At 33.5% G+C, this 14,955-nt stretch overlaps 1 protein-coding gene across 1 annotated transcript; it reads right to left on the bottom strand.

Moving 5' to 3' along the window:
- Positions 1-291: 291 nt before the first annotated feature.
- LOC132758878 (very-long-chain enoyl-CoA reductase-like) lies at positions 292-13,743 on the bottom strand. The gene is made up of 10 exons (XM_060750583.1): positions 13,596-13,743; positions 7,713-7,760; positions 5,123-5,174; positions 4,687-4,731; positions 3,970-4,073; positions 3,354-3,463; positions 2,292-2,397; positions 1,862-1,978; positions 1,099-1,156; positions 292-464 (listed from the first exon to the last, which is right to left on the bottom strand). The coding sequence occupies exons 1-10, from the start codon at positions 13,599-13,601 to the stop codon at positions 307-309; spliced, it is 804 nt and encodes a 267-aa protein (XP_060606566.1). The 5' UTR covers positions 13,602-13,743; the 3' UTR covers positions 292-306.
- Positions 13,744-14,955: the final 1,212 nt, after the last annotated feature.

The following is a 14,955-nucleotide window of genomic DNA, read 5'->3' as shown; positions in this document are numbered from 1 at the left end:
CAATAACAATTAAACATTACTTAAGTAACTAGGCACTTAATGATAAAGAATTTATGATATCATGTAACTTGTGTGTTACTTCAATATAATAAAAGTACATTATGGTTTCAATATTGATTTTCTGGATTAAAAAAATGAAAATGAGACTAAAAAGTGTTTAATCAACATGGTTTTATATGGATTTCTTTTTCTGACTCCAAATATGAAAATGTGTCTAACTTGAAAAAATTGTATTCAATAACAATTTATTATATTGGAAATTGTAAAGTAAGCATTGAAAGGTCATCAGTTACATTACACTTGGTGTTAAATGAATATAAATATCATACCTGGAAGGCATTGTGTCATGACAGAAAATCCAACCCAAGACAACGCCTCATATGTGTAATTAGGACAGGACACAAAGTTGAACAACTGGGTAAATGGATTACCACATGGATAGGGGACCTTTCTAACTTTACTTCCTAAATAAATAAAGTGAAGAGAGTAATGAAATTAATCTTATAAGAATCATACATAAAATCAAACTGATAAGCTGGAATGTATTTATGAATAATAACTATTTTTTCATCTGTGGCACAGTGCAATTTAAATGTGAAATAACTGAAAAGACATTGCTGTGGTTTATACAGAATTTATTTTAATTTAATTGTGTAGGAAGCTTATAGACAGTTCCTGGAACAAACCAGTACTGTGCAATGGTATAAAGTTTCTTTCTCAAGAAAACAACGGTTTGCCCCTGATAGGGTTTGAAACGGTCAACCCACACAGATAGCAATCCTTAGATTACTAGTCTGACGCTTTAACCACTTGAAGTTGGTCATACCTCCACTATAACTGAAGAAACTGCTCTTGCTTTCAATGCTTCAATTTAAAAAAGAAAAGTTCTTTGATAAATAATTCTGCTGTAACAGAAATACTAAATTACTATCAACAACAATATAAAATACATGTTCAACAAGATTTTAATATCAATTATAATAACTTCAGTAATGTCACATAAAATGTTGTTTACAATTTTCTGTAATATTCAAAATTCCCAAAAAATTTACAAACATAGCTTGTTAGTCATCTACAAAAGAATATTTAAAATTTTACCTGCTGGTCTCATATTCTTGAAGGCAAGATGGATTGATAAATTTCCAAGCTCTGACAACTGAAAGTATAAAACAATATACCTTAATTTTAATCAATTACATCAATTAAGTTTAATACCCTTTATTTTCTGTGTCAATATCACGAGGTTATTATACATAGTTGAGCATAATACAGAATTCTTTTGGACAATTACACAGCAGTCAAAACTATATTGGATGAGGCACTAGCCGAGTCTGATAGAGGTTTTGCAGCTATGGCCTAGTCAAGTAGAATAAGTATTGTTCTGAAGCATGTTTACAGACCTCTAAATTTACCACCACCATTTTTGACATTTTGACAGAACTTTTTTTACTTCAAATACAATATGAATATAATATGGATTTTGACTCTTAAAGAGGCTAGATGGAGTATGATATGCATAAAAATATTTTGGACTCTGAAAATGAAAACAAGACTATATGGGGTGCAAAATGGATTTGAAATGAACCTTTTGGACTCTGGAAATGAAAACGAGGCTATATGGGGTGTAATATGTATTTGATATGGACTTTTTGGACTGTGGAAATAAAAACAAGGCTAACTAGATCAGACTGGATCCAATAATGATTTCTCTTAGAGCATCACATGGTGCAAAATGCTGTAAGTGCATTGGTTATACTTTATAAGGTGTGTAATAAATACAATATCTTATTCATATTTTGTATGTTTCAGTCAAACATGAAATGTTAAAATACATGGAACCTGATTCATTAAAATAACTTACAATAAAAAGAGCAAGTCCGCCATAGATCTGGGCATCACCATAGGAAGGTACAGTATAAAGTGGATGGTTCACAAAGTAAGCAACCAGTGCTGCAAATCCCCAGTAATATGATGAATTCTGTAAACATTCCAAAATATTTTGTAAACTTTCAAAACAGTTCACGTTAAAGCACAGAAAAGCTTATCTGACAAAAAACTTTGATCAAAAGTAACATTTTCTAATTCTGTAATCAATGAACTGTTGATAGTATAGGAAAACCTTATTGCAGGATGTGTTCAAACCATAATTTATATAAATACTTGGTATATTTAATGGCAGGAGATTATAAATGTTTTAACATCAATTTACATTTTAAAAAGTCACTTAAAAACATTGTATCACTATTCAAGGAAATAGCTATGGTATAGTCTAATGAAGAACATAATGTTACCCTGAAAATGTTCATGATTGGCATGGTAGCATGTGAGAATCTGTGAACAAACACTGTCTCTAACAGTCTTTTAGCATAGTGGAATGACCAGCAACCAGCAGCTATGCTGTAAATAGAAAACATTACTTAAATTAACAAAATGTATTGTATGTTTAAAGACACAAAAACTTTATAAATATAAGATTATTTTAAGTAAGGAAGCTATTAAACAAGCTTACAAAGGTCAGACATACTACGAAGGTGCCCCCTTGTCCCTGAAATTATGCATGGAGAGACACCTGAGGTCTTCCTTCACAAGTAAAGCTTGAAAGATACCAGCCATACATATTTAACTAAAAACCTGGCTCCAAAAAAAGAAAATTATAATTTTAGAAGCTTTTGAACAAACTGATAGATATTGTTAGACCTTTCCAGGTATTTGCAAAATGATAACAGACTCCTTCTTTAGAATGAGAATTATCACAAAAGGAAATAAAATAAATTCCCGAATAATGGTTTTGAAATTACCATTATGCAAGCATTACTATGTTTACATATTTAACAACCAACTTCTTTACTTGAATCAACTAAGTTGTGTAAAAACATATTTGAGACAGCAAAATTGTTTAACTGGTTGAATGAGAAAGAAAAACCATATCTTAATAGAAAGCATTATTCATCCTAAGTTACATTTAAAGTATGTTCACATAATGCTGTACATTTAATACTGATCAGTAAAGTTAAAACAACTTTGTTAATCTGATTGATTTGTTTGGTTTGGTTTTACGGTGCATGGCTACAATTTAGGTCATATGGCGCCAAAAAGAGAAAGATAATTTTGGCTAACTTAGGGTGTTATAAACTTAAAGCAACACCAATGGTCAGAACCAACTCAACTGCTGTTGCTATGCATATATTCCAGTAATTCAAAACCCATTTAGTCGCCACTTACGATCAGGCAAGAATAAATGGTGGCAGCAATTCTGATGCCTCAATCCTTATAGGCAACTCCTCAGTCACAAGGGGGAACTTTGTTAATTTCATCCTAATAAATTTCAAAATATAAATATTCCAGCCACTTACTTTACAACAGTAGCTCTAGGAGTGTCAGCCAAGCTGCCATAAATGATAGATGGTCTAGCATAGAAAATAAGGTAGATGAACAATGGCCCAGCATACTCTGTTAAAAACACCTAAAATGACAAGTTTAATATTTAATGACAAAGAATGAGCATATTACGTGATCAACTTCATTTCTCTAATTTGGTAACTTACAACCTTTCTTTTCTGTTAAATAAGAGCAGGCAGCAATCAAATATTTAAGATACATGTACTGTTTTCCATCAAAAACCCAATTATAACAAGTAAATGATTATTGTGTAGAAAACAAGAAATTGATTCATTCATAGTTTAAATGTTGCTTGTTCAACATATTAAAGGCTAGATAAAATAATTCATTGAGGCATTAAATTATCAGCAATATAAGTGTGGCTTTTTTTTGGTTGTTAATGGTTCATGCTTTACAAAACGTGCGACATAAATAATATTAACATTTCTCATTGTAAGATGAACATGCCACACTTGTAGTAGTTATCAACATTGAATGTTCATCAGATTAATAAACTATGCTTTAAAATCTAAGGTTATCTCCAGGTACATAAATGTTTTATATCATTAATTTAACATACAATATACTTACAGTAGTCCAGCCAACTTGAGGTCCAAGATCCTTAAAGTAAAGTTTTCCTCTATTACCAAGGTCCAAACTTCCTAATCTATCTTCATCCTTCAACATCTTGCCTCCTAATTAAATAATAAACATACAGATTCTTACTTTCTTTTTAATTATCTGTTATACTTACTGCTCCATATTTGTTCAACATACATTATTTTATTTTCTATTTCAATATAATACACTTGTTTTTTTTTTCTCTCAAGAATTGTTTTTTTCTCTCAAGAATGAATATATAATTCTATTTAAAACAAATACAATTGGTAATGTTTGTATATCAACATATATAAAAAGGCCAGAATCAAAATTCAAATCCATTAAAGTTCATGATTTTATAAACTACATTTAAAATACTTGTTGCAAGAAAAATTGTCTTTAATGTATTGTAATATGACTTATGCACACACACACACACACAAACACACACACAAACACATGCACGGGCACTGCACACGCACACACACACACACACACACACACACAAGTAAATCAATCAACACCTAGTAATACAGACATGCCAGTCCACACATTTGTAGTATCAACAAACTATAGTTTTGCTCAGTAACATTATTTGATATCAAAAGTTTTTCAAAATAAAATAAACAATTTTAAATTGAAAGGAACACAAATTCATCCAACAAATTGAGCAGGTTTCAGAATAATAATATTATAAATTCTACATACTAGGATCTGTTCTGTATGACTGCCTCTCAGGGTAGTACTTGCCATCTGTAAATAACAGAAATAAAACAGTAATAAACCAGCACAATTTGAGACTGACATCACTCTGTTCCTGGTGAACATTTATTCTACTACCCTTGGTGGGACATTGTATATATTTTATCATACTTAACAGTTTTTAAGCACCTAGGGCGTCCAAACAACTAAAACCTTGCACCTGGTATGCCCAACAAAACATGGCATGAGGCTATGTAGTAAATCTTTCAACAGAGGTATAATAATTCTAAATGCTTAAGTGACCTCTCATTTTTTAGGCAAAATATAATGGAAAACAACAGTAGTACCTCTCACAGATATCAGATACTGACTTTGCAATCACAACATTTGGTCTGTTTTGCAGAACAATATTACTGTTAAATGGTTGTAAATTCAAACTTACACTTCCTTTGGTACTGTTTTTTCAAGTCACCAATTGAAGTAGATTCAGTTACCTGAAAGTAAGAAAAAGATGGAATATTATAGTAGAAACCGTAATGTTGAACTAAAAATATTTCATTTTAAATGGACAAACAGCACATTAATTCTTCATCTTATATATTTTCTTCTATTTATCATAAAAATAAAGATTAAGTGAACCAAATGTGGTTATTTTATATTTAAAGGCTTCTACATATCAATTGTATTATAGTTTGGGGACCTTTCTGTTGAAAATGTGTCAGAGTTAAATTGTATACATATATATGCACAGTGCATTAACTGGAGTGCAGGTATTAGTTACCCGCACTCCAGAGCATGCCCATTGATTGGCTCATTTTTGCTGGGGTTTACATAGTGTGACGGCAGAGAAAGGGAAAGCGGCAGAAATATCATATTCTGATGCTCGTTCATTGGTTACTTTTTCCCGGGGTTTAATATTGCGTCAACAGGGAACATGTTTTTATGTTTGACAATGAAACAAAAGAGAAAGAACATCAAAACACTCGGCAATCTGATTAATACTCAGGGGCTACGCCCCCTTGTACAAATCAGATAGCCTTGTGTTTCGATGCTCTTTCTATTACTTATCACATTCAATTCTCCTTTCCCTATAAGTATTTAGTGTCAGCAGTTATAAAATGTTTTCTTAACCTTTTCACTGCCATAGGGACGGCATATGCCGTTCCTATTATTTTTGTGTATTTGCCATATGGACGGCTTTTGCAGTTTCTATAATAACAAGATATGTTTGTAAAACATGTATGCCCCCTATCAGCAGCCAATTAGTCATGTGATAAGGTTATTATGCATGACTTCTGACCCAGTGATCAAACAATTAATAAGGGTTATCAAGTATCTACTGGTCATGACCTTGACCTTTGACCCCTTGACCCAAAACTCAAAAGGGGTCATCTGCTGGTGACGACCAATCATCATACAAAGTTTGAAGTTCCTAGGCCTAAGCGTTTTTAGTTAATTGATCAGAAACCGTTTTTACCTACAAGGTCAATGTGACCTTGACCTTTGACCCCTTGACCCCAAAATCAATAGGGGTCATCTGCTGGTCATGACCAATCACCATGCCAAGTTTGAAGTTCCTAGACCTAAGGGTTCTTTTATTATTGATCGGAAACCATTTTAACATACAAGGTCAATGTGACCTTGAGCTTTGACCCAAAAATCAATAGGGGTCATCTGCTGGTCATGACCAATCACCATGCCAAGTTTGAAGTTCCTAGGCCGAAGTGTTCTTTATTTATTGATCAGAAACCGTTTTTACTTACAAGGTCAATGTGACCTTGACCTTTGACCCTTGACCCAAAACTCAATAGGGGTCATCTGCTGGTCACGACCAATCATCATACAAAGTTTGAAGTTCCTAGGCCTAAGCATTTTTAGTTAATTGATCGGAAACAGCTTTTACCTACAAGGTCAATGTGACCTTGACCTTTGACCCCTTGACCCAAAATCAATAGATCATCTGCTGGTCATGACCAATCACCATACCAAGTTTGAAGTTCCTAGGCCTATTAGGGTTCTTAAGTTATTGATCGGAAAGCATTTTTACCTACAAGGTCAATGTGACCTTGCCCTTTGACCCCTTAACCCCAAAATCAATAGGGTCATCTGCTGGTCATGACCAATCACCATACCAAGTTTGAAGTTCCTAGGCCTAAGCGTTCTTAAGTTATTGATCAGAAACCATTTTTACTTACAAGGTCAATGTGACCTTGACCTTTGACCCCTTGACCCCAAAATCAATAGGTGATCATGACCAATCACCATATCAAGTTTGAAGTCCCTAGGCCTAAGGGTTCTTTCGTTATTGATCGGAAACCGTTTTTACCTACAAGTACAATGTGACCTTAACCTTTGACCCCTTAACCCCAAAATCAATAGGGGTCATCTGATTGGTCATAACCAATCACCATACCAAGTTTCAAGTTCTTAGGCCTAAGGGTTCTTTTGTTATTGATCGGAAACCGTTTTTACCCAAGAGGTCAATGTGACCTTGACCTTTGACCCCTTGACCCCAAAATCAATAGGGGTCATCTACTGGTCATGACCAATCACCATACCAAGTTTGAAGTTCCTAGGCCTAAGGGTTCTTTAGTTATCACTCGGAAACCATTTGGTCTACGGACCGACAGACCGACGGACCAACAAGTGCAAAGCAATATACCCCCTTTTCTTCGAAATGGGGGCATAATAATAATTATAGTAATAATAATTATAATAATAATAAATATATAGATAATTATACCATCGACAATAATTATTATTATAATTTATATACAAGCAGATTTGGAAACATATATAATTATTATAATACTAATAACAAATAATAATAATTATATTAATTAATGATATAGTAATTTCTTAGAAAACCTTCTGGCAAATAGGTGATCAATAAATAAATAACCCTCTGGCAGCGAAAAGGGTTAAAAGTACAAGCAGACAATATCATGAAAATGAAACAATACAGAGACGTCCAACATTTTCAAGTCATTTACATGTACTTCATTAAGAAAGACAGTATAAATGTTACTTACACTAAATGCTCCCAGTTCTTTGCCTGACTTGGCATGCACAACAAGCACCTGAAATAATGTTTTTATCATTTATACATTTATTTGTCATAATTACAAATTTTCAAGCCTGACAGTGACCTTTTAAGGCCATAGAGGGGCTGAAATAAGATGTGGTTAATGATAAGGAACATATATTTAAAGTATGAAGCTGACCCCTTAAGAAAACAAGAGGGCCATGATGGCCCTAAGGTCGCTCACCTGTATGTAGGCCCCCGGAGCGGGGCCAGTTTAAACCCCAGGGCTTTTATTTGAACAAACTTGGAAGACATCTATAAGAAAACGTTTCATGATGTACACACTTATAATGAAAAACAATGATCTGCTCTCCCCTACCCCCGGCAGGGCCAATTTTAACCAAGGGCTTTTATTTGAACAAACTTGGTAGACACCCATAAGAAGATGTTTCATGCTAAACATCTAAGCTGTAGCTCATTGTGTTTTTTTAAAGAAGATTTTTTAAGTTTTTACTATACACATGTAGTTAAAAACAATGACACCCCTGGGGCGGGGCCAGTTTTGACCCCAGGGCTTTTATTTGAACAAACTTTGTAGACACTTACTAGAACATGTTTCATGCATAATATCTAAACTCTAGCTATTTGGGTTTTTTCAAAGATGTTTTTTAAGTTTTTCCTATACACATATAAGGAAAATCAATGACCCCCAGGGCAGGGCCAATTTTGACCCCAGGGCTTTTATTTGAACAAACTTTGTAGACACTCACTAGAAGATGTTTCATGCTTAATATCTTAACTCTAGCTGTTTAGGTTTTTTCAAAGAATACTTTTTAAGTTTTTGATAAACACATATATAAGGAAAATCAATGACCCCCGGGGCAGGGCCAAATTTGACCCCAGGGCTCTTATTTGAACAAACTTGGTAGACACCCATTAGACCATGTTTCATGCTAAATATCTTAGCTCTAGCTCTTTGAGTTCTTTAAAAGAAGATTTTTTAAGTTTTTACTATATACATGTACATATAGGGAAAATCAATGACCCCCTGGGGCGAGGCCAATTTTGACCCCAGGCTTTTATTTGAACAAACTTGGTAGACACCCATTAGAACATGTTTCATGCTAAATATCTTAGCTCTAGCTCTTTGAGTTCTTTAAAAGAAGATTTTTTAATTTTTTACTATATACATATAGGGAAAATCAATGACCCCCTGGGGCGGGGCCAATTTTGACCCCAGGGCTTTTATTTGAACAAACTTGGTAGACACCAAACATGTTTCATGCTAAATATCTTAGCTCTAGCTCTTTGAGTTCTTTAAAAGAAGATTTTTTAAGTTTTTACTATATACATATAGGGAAAATCAATGACCCCCTGGGGCAGAGCCAATTTTGACCCCAGGGCTTTTATTTGAACACACTTGGTAGACACCCATTAGAACATGTTTCATGCTAAATATCTTAGCTTTAGCTCTTTTGGTTCTTTAAAAGATGATTTTTTAAGTTTTACTATATACATATAGGGAAAATCAATGACCCCCTGGGGCGGAGCAATTTTGACCCCAGGGCTTTTATTTGAACAAACTTGGTAGACAACCATTAGAACATGTTTCATGCTAAATATCTTAGCTCTAGCTCCATGAGTTCTTTAAAAGAAGATTTTTAAATTTTTACTATATGCATACAGGGAAAATCAATGACCCCCTGGGGCGAGGCCAATTTTGACCCCAGGGCTTTTATTTGAACAAACTTGGTAGACACTCATTAGAAGATGTTTCATGCTAAATATCTTAGCTCTAGCTCTTTGGGTTCTTTAAAAAAAGATTTTTTTAAGTTTTTACTTTATGCATATAGGGAAAATCAATGACACCCTGGGGTGGGGCCAATTTTGACCCCAGGGCTTTTATTTGAACAATCTTGGTAGATACTCACTAGAAGATGTTTCATGCCAAATATCTAAGCTCTAGCTCTTCAGGTTCTTTAAAAGGAGATTTTTTAAGTTTTTACTATATGCATATAAGAAAATCAATGACCCCCTTGGGCGGGGACAATTTTGACCCTAGGGCTTTTATTTGAACAAACTTGGTAGACATTCATTAGAACATGTTTCATGCTAAATATCTTAGCTCTAGCTCTTTGAGTTCTTTAAAAGAAGATTTTTTAAGTTTTTACTATATACATATAGGGAAAATCAATGACCCCCTGGGGCGGGGCCAATTTTGACCCCAGGGCTTTTATTTGAACAATCTTGGTAGACACTCACTAGAAGATGTTTCATGCCAAATATCTAAGCTCTAGCTCTTTCGGTTTTTTAAAAGAAGATATTTAAAGTTTTTTCTTTTGGTTGCCATGGCAACCAGAGTTCTGCATGGAATTAAATTCTTTGAACAATTTTTAAAGGTGACCACCAAAGGAACATTCCTGTGAAGTTTGGATGAAATTGGCTTAGTGGTTTATGAGGAGATGTCATTTAAAGTAAAAGTTTACGGACGGACGGACGGACGCCGGACGAAAAGCGATCACAAAAGCTCACCCTGTCACTTTGTGACAGGTGAGCTAAAAAGAAGTAACACTACAGTAAAAAATAATATTTTTCAGGAAAATTCTAAGTTCAAGGGGAGATAAATCTGACAATATTGGTGCTAGAGTTATGAACATTGTCACATAAGATGTGGTTGATGATAAGGAACATATATTTGAAGTTTGAAGTTGATACCTTAAGAAATGAAAAAGTTATAGTGATAAATATTTTACTGCATCAAAAATTTAATCTGGAAGTGGAAGCCGGGGCGAATAGGATAGCTCTCATGCATATACTTTGTATTGTTGAGCTAAAAAAACAATCAAGTAAGTGCTTAATGCTTATTTCTACTTTTTAAATTTCAAATTTTTGAAAGACTTTTTATTTTATTTTACTCTAAAGTTAATGATACCAATGCTAAGAACAATATTTATAAAGGTTTTATCAAGAATTTGCCATATAATTTGAACAAAGAAAAACTACAGACTTATAAAGTCGAGGCCATACAAGTTTTGTTCACAATGCACCAAACCTTCACTCTCTCTGTCCATTTTAACGAAATTCCTCTTACAATGTGTGCACATGTTTGCTTGTAGTGATATTTTTGACAGTTCAGACTACAATTATTTCATCCATAAAGCTATGTTGATCCCTTATAATCCTTAAATTTGGCTAATTATGATGAAATGTAAAAGATAGTTGAGAAAAATATTGATGCCATTTCTAAGGGGCTGACATAATCTAAAGTTTAGTTCTAGTCTCTTGAATTCATGCACAAAACTGAAACCCTAGCAGAATATGATATGGCTAAATCATAAAATGCATTGCAATTTCCCTATGACTGCTTTGCCAAGAAGTAAAACATATCACAAAGCATCATCATTATTATACGACTATAACAATCAGGTGACATGATTGCAGAAAATATTCTGGGCTATTATATAAGGACACAAGCAACTAGAGATTAATACTTCTTTGACATCTGGTGATTCTCTGCCTTGTTGAATATTGTGAAATGCTTATATTGTCTTTTAGTAAACAGTGTAAATAAGAGAAACATAAGCCAGGTGTTATGTGTAGGTTTTAACAATCCTTCTGTATTCAAATGGTCTTTAAGCATGATGTTATGTAGCTATATAGACATCTGGTTTTAACTTTTATAGTATTGCTAGACCTGCTTACTGTCGCACAACATCAAAATAAAAATGACATTTTAAGTTATGGAAGCCAGAGCTTGATGTTATGAAATTTTATGTAATTTTTTATTAATAATAGTAGAAATATATAATAATTATAATTTAAGGATGTAGGAGCATTTATATTAATTTTGTAAAATGTTTTGATTGTCTTAGTAATTCTCATGCTGAGAGACTATTTCATATCATTGAAAAATATGCAAAGAAAAATATGGGTCACCGTGATTTTTTTTTAGATATATGCCATGTTTTGTCAAACTACCGTAATGGCAAGGCTTGAAAGATTGTTCAGTCCTTCATATTAGGGTATATTTATATATTTTTGACTGATTCAACTAAAATACAACAACTGAAACTGGTACAGATTTATTAAGATTACGTTTCTTAAATCTGGAGAGGTATTTCGTCTAAAGTAGCCAGAAAGTAGACAGGCGCATGTTTGGGTATTATTATTTTAAAACAAAGCGCCACGGTGATGCATGTACCGTATATCGTTATTTGTAGTCGTAAAAAAAATCAATTGATAGGAACATTTATCTCTTCAAATTTAAATGGGTATCACAAATGAATAATTAAAACATACTTGCCTGTCTAATATTATCGGTAGAATATCTTACAAATTAAAAAAAATGGTTTACGACATTGTTACTGAACTAACGTAATTTGTATACGCTCCTACATCCTTAAACACTATGCTTATTAATCAATTAATAGGCTGTCTATTGGATGCCAATGTAGGATTGCTTATCTAGTCAAAAGCTGCTTGTTTCCAATACATTCTGTCCCAGTCTTCAAGCAATAGTCTGCAAAACAGTGCTTGTCTACAACTAGAACTCCGCAAGTCGGATGTGTTGCCTTGTGAACAGTATAAATTAAGAAGTGTAGAGTAATGGTTCTTAAGCATTGTACTTCTTATTATTGAGATCTATCATCCATAAAGTTTTAAGTCCATAGCTTTTAAAGTTTAGGAGAAATGACCCAGACAAAAATAAAAGTATGAAAATTAACAAAGGGCAATAACTCCAAATATAATAAGTGCAGAGTATCAGTTTTGTGCACTGCACTTTTTCTTAATGAGATTTATTGTCTTATGACGTTTCAAGTCCATAGCTTTTATAGTTTAGGAATAATGCCAGCCCGGACAAAAATAAAGTATGAAAATTAACAAAGAGCAATAACTCAAAAAATTTTCTCACATAATTAAGGAACAGGCCTTAGCCGCTTGATTTTGGGAAAAAATTATCGCTAAAATTGCTAATTTGGGAAGTAAAAAAGCAGGTTTAAGTTCACATTTTGGGAAAACTGCATGATTTTAAAGAAAATCCCAAATGGGAAGGGCCTTTTATCGGAGTCTGTTATATTAATTTATATAAGCAGGAAAATCACTGAGCGCAGAGTAGCGATTCTTGTGCACTGCACTTTGGGTCATTGAAAGAATTTAGCATGAATACCAAGTAATTAAAATGGAGTCAATCTGACTGAGTTATGCTCCGGACAAGCTTTAGCTAGGGACGCCAACAAAAGTAACCCCTTTATGTCGCCTTGAAAAAGGTATACAATAATCAGGTTTAATTAAGTGAAAGCTTTTCGGCCCAATGCATTTTTTCATTCCTAAGCTGGCAATGTCAAACACTGAGGCAGTATTGTACAAGGTGATCAGTGTCAATAAGTAGGACACAAGAAAACTGCTTCAAAACATGCAAAATAGCAATTGTTAGAAAATTGAATATTTATTGATGAAAAGTAAGTGACTTGATACGAATCTCTCAACAAGCAAAAATATGATAAAACAACCATAAATGAAAAGAAACGTATATACCAAGAAGGCAAGATTTTGATACTGTATCTATCCAAATAAATTTATCTGATCATAATTATACTTATAGGTTTGTTTCTATGTGATTAAATCAAAACATGTAATTTTCAATAGAATATGCAATAATGTCATTGAATACACTACAGTATTATAATATTCTTCATATAACAAAAACAAATTATGTAAGTTAACTAAAACGGTAAATATAAATTTGTCCGGCATTGATTTCATCCGAAACCGTGCAAGTAGCTAAACCTGTAATATAATACTATCGAACACTTTTGCAAGTTAAAAACACACTTATGCTATAGTAATAAAAGGAATTTACAATAAAATGTTAAAAAGCAATGTAAGTTACCTCCATGGTGTGATAATTGACCTTTGGCAACAGGCAAACAAGTCGTGATGCGACCGGCGTATTCAAGGGAAGTAACTCTTCTATTAAGCAGTGACCTCCCCTTATCAGTTTCGTCCGTATTTTTGTAAAACTTTAAAAAAGAAAATGCGAAGCCTTTCAATGAAGGACTACTCTTTTTAAATCCGTAATTGGACGGAATCTCAACACTGAACGCTCCCTGAATCCGATCCAGAACTCAATTCCATTTAGTAAATGCGTTTATTTAACCTGAGATCTTTGTTATAACCAGGGTCTTTTGAAAGACACTGAACATTATAACCAAACATTTAGTAACCAAGTGAAAAAAAATCCTTTTGACAATATTGAAAACAAAAAAAATTACTCAGTAGCACCATGGATTTATATTACAAATCCGTGGTAGCACTGGGCTTGTAGACCTGAAATCACAGACACATCTGGTTTGACTGAATCTGTCGAAATGTGAAAATGAAAAGTGCAACATACCTCACGCTTGAAAGGACATACTTTTAAAGTATTCAGTCTTCAACACTAAGTATAAATATTATAATAACCAGTGATCCCCTTGTTCCCCCAACCCGCCCCAGTGCTGGAAAATACAGGGCAATATATAAATATATTTAACAATTAACCATACAAAAGAACTGATGCTACTGGAAATCTGAGATATTGCCTCGAGGGTCAGGCCTATATAACATGTAGGCATTGGTAATTATGTCCCAGGTTCAAGTAAATATTACGGGGGAACTTAACATATCATAATTAGTGATTTGATAAAAAGGGTGAAATAGGTTCTTTGTCAAGCTAAAGCAGTAATTAAGGGTATATATCATAAAGGTTAAAAAAATCAGACTGGTGGATGTTTCATACAAGCTTAATTGCAGCATGTATACAAGCTTGGTTCTTGTAGGCATCAACTCATATAGATATCAGCATCCACATATTTATTGCAGCACAATTTTCTGGAAAACTGTGTAAAAAATAGTTACGTTTTTAGTGAAAAAGTTAAAATTTTACAGAAAAATGCGTGCAAGATTTTTTAATCATACGTACATAGGGGGACTAGAGATCGAGAAGCTGTCGCAACCCTGTCCTTGAAGATACTTAGGCTGCGGCTGGATTTGATCTGGTTTTGGAGGTTTTTCTAATACTTTAGAGTTGTAGAGAAGTATAGGAGTTAGGATGATACCCGTTTACGGGACTTATAGGGATTAGGGAGGTGCATGATATTTCAAATAGGTACGAGGTGGTTTTGATCTACATATATAGACGAGATCTTTCTGTATTCTGTAATGAACTTCAGAGATGATTGGAGTCTGTAGCTTTCTAAGGTGGACCAACA

Source organism: Ruditapes philippinarum, unplaced genomic scaffold (assembly GCF_026571515.1).
Source record: "Ruditapes philippinarum isolate M1 unplaced genomic scaffold, ASM2657151v2 ctg3166_1_1_1_1, whole genome shotgun sequence".
NCBI lineage: Eukaryota > Metazoa > Mollusca > Bivalvia > Venerida > Veneridae > Ruditapes > Ruditapes philippinarum.
Note: the sequence above shows the minus strand (reverse complement) of the source record. Positions and strands in the feature narration are given on the sequence as shown.

What these genes read in the sequence shown, in the direction of transcription:
- LOC132758878 (XM_060750583.1), bottom strand. An exon ending in AAGAACTGGGAGCATTTAGT is followed by an intron (nt 5,175 to 7,712) that starts GTAAGTAACATT and finishes TCTTACTTTCAG; the next exon opens with GTAACTGAATCTACTTCAAT. An exon ending in CAATCATGAACATTTTCAGG is followed by an intron (nt 1,979 to 2,291) that starts GTAACATTATGT and finishes GAATGTTTACAG; the next exon opens with AATTCATCATATTACTGGGG.